This window comes from Coptis chinensis, chromosome 1 (assembly GCF_015680905.1).
Source record: "Coptis chinensis isolate HL-2020 chromosome 1, ASM1568090v1, whole genome shotgun sequence".
NCBI classification, from domain to species: Eukaryota; Viridiplantae; Streptophyta; class Magnoliopsida; order Ranunculales; family Ranunculaceae; genus Coptis; species Coptis chinensis.
Window position 1 is genome coordinate 12079149 of NC_141456.1, and position 2308 is coordinate 12081456.

Consider the following 2308-nt stretch of genomic DNA (forward strand, 5'->3'; position numbering starts at 1 on the left):
CCCTGAACATGTGACAAAAAAAAGTAGTAGTACTTGTTTAAGCCCACAGTGCTACTCTGTTGGTCAATACTAAGGCTTTTGCCTTCTAAGATGCATAGATATTTTGCTTACCATGCCTTCTCGGATGCATAGCTATTTTTCTTACCATGCCTTCTCAGTGTATATTGTTCCACATTGTAAAAAAAAAACAAGTACTTGTTTAGGTTCTACAGTGTACTAAGCACTAGGCCCCCCCTAGAGAAATTCCTGGCTCCACCACTGTCCAAGAATCACAGGCTAGAGTCTTAAACTAGAATGTTAAAAGTTCCAATCCATCGGCATTTCACACTCTACAACTCCACTAAAAAGATAGGGAACTACAACAAAGGGATTTTGAAGCACCACAGTAACCAAACCACGCATCTCTGAATTAAAGTTCCACATGCAGAATTGCAGACTACCCAATAATCCCACCTCTAAATAAAACATGACTAACCAAAAATCCCACATCAATCAAACATTACAAACTACATAAAAGTCATAACATATTCCGTTGAAAAAACGACTGAGTACATAAAACCTAAACCAATCCCCAGGTGCTATGATTTATAACACAGAACACAGACAAATCCCAATTCTAAAGCAATAGTAACCTAGAACGGAAATAACAATCACCTATGATAGGCATCCCTTAAAATAACTCAATCTAACAAGATCTACTGGACCTCGCGTGGACACACAAATATTCTAAACGGATATTTAAAAAAAAATCTTCCTAATATCCATTCAAACACAAAACCATCACACACCCGTGACATACCCATTCTTCAATCTTAACTAATTATCATAAAGCATAATTTTTTATCATTATTTGAACATGAAAAATCCAAAAAATAAGAGAAATAGTGAAAGAAGAAATAAAACAATATACCCAGCACTCCATTAGTGATTTAGCAGCTTTGAGTCTCCATAATACTCTTGACTTTAGGAGCATAAAGTGAGTAAACAATAGCTTGTCTTTTAGCAACTTCAAGTTGAGACTTGGCATCAGTGAAAGCAGATGAAACTAATGAAGGGTCAGAAAGATTCCTGTTTTCATGAAACCCATCTATTGTTCTCCTCTTTGCGTATTCTCTTATGTTGTAATCTGAAAACTTCTTTGCTGTTCGTAGTAAAGCTCGAAACAGTGTCAGAATCTCAGCTCTTGATGGTGTCGACATAGTTCAACAGAGAAAGAGGAGAGGTCTGTTTTCAGGTTACCCCTCAAAACACCACTCTAAACAAATGGGCCTCTGTGCTAAACTTCAGACTCGCATTGAGATCCATGCCAACTTTTGTACTTCTCGAGCTGGCTTTTTGGGCGTGGCCGACTGGTCGTGCGTTCATGCCTACCAAACGAGAAATAAATTAATCGAAATTCAAAAGTAAACCTGTTCAAATGTTAAATGAAAGTTTTACAAAGATATTCTATTCTTTAGTTTTTTAGGCGTAGGATCTAAATACTCAAAGAATCTCTCCTCAGCTTCATCCCACGGGTCGCCATACAAATATACATAACTTGTAAAAATGTAAAATGTTGTAACAAGCTCACACTTGTTCATACTTCATACCAATATAATATATATATTTTTTGGGTAAAGATAGTTAATATAATAATATATTATATTTACGACGTCTGTGGTCGGAATTTTTTTAAAGAGGTAGAATTTTATATACTTAATTTATTTTTTGAAGTTTAAGTGAGGAACATCCAATCCATAGAAGGTAGTAATAATTTAAATACTAATAGATTCTCATAACATTTCTAGACCGAAAACAACAATTCCTATGATTACAGGCTTACAACATAACAACAACTTGAAATGACCACCTAACTAAGCTTTAATTTTACTTCATAAACTTATCTTCATCAACCATCTTTACTCTTCAGGTTCTCCTTCAGCTTCTCTTGGTGCTATTGCTTCTATACCTTCCGCCATGGCGAGATGTTTGTACTTGGTAGTATTGTTAGTCGTTAGTAATCATTTATATAAACTTTTGTAACATATTCTTGCATGCAAGCGGTGACTTTAAGTGCTATGGGAGTATATATGCTGATGTCCTATGATGACTTATGGGCGAACACTGAAAATCTGGGGGAGAACAAAGATAACAATCATGGAGTACGTGCTCAGTAGTGACGTAATCTGGATCATTTTCCTAATATTTGCCACTGCAGTGGAGTCATTTTTCAACATTTGAATAAGAATAGTAATAGTAAGTAAATATGTTAGATGAAAATTTCCAACATTTAGGATATAGGCAAAGTGATCTTTGTTATACACAACTT

General features: G+C 35.2%; 1 protein-coding gene across 1 annotated transcript; it reads right to left on the reverse strand.

Annotated features, from left to right (window-relative positions):
• Nucleotides 1–802: 802 nt before the first annotated feature.
• On the reverse strand, nucleotides 803–1336 carry LOC147522168 (LYR family of Fe/S cluster biogenesis protein). The gene has a single exon (XM_086591635.1). It carries the CDS (start codon nucleotides 1197–1199, stop codon nucleotides 930–932), a length of 270 nt encoding a protein of 89 aa, XP_086447761.1. The 5' UTR covers nucleotides 1200–1336; the 3' UTR covers nucleotides 803–929.
• Nucleotides 1337–2308: the final 972 nt, after the last annotated feature.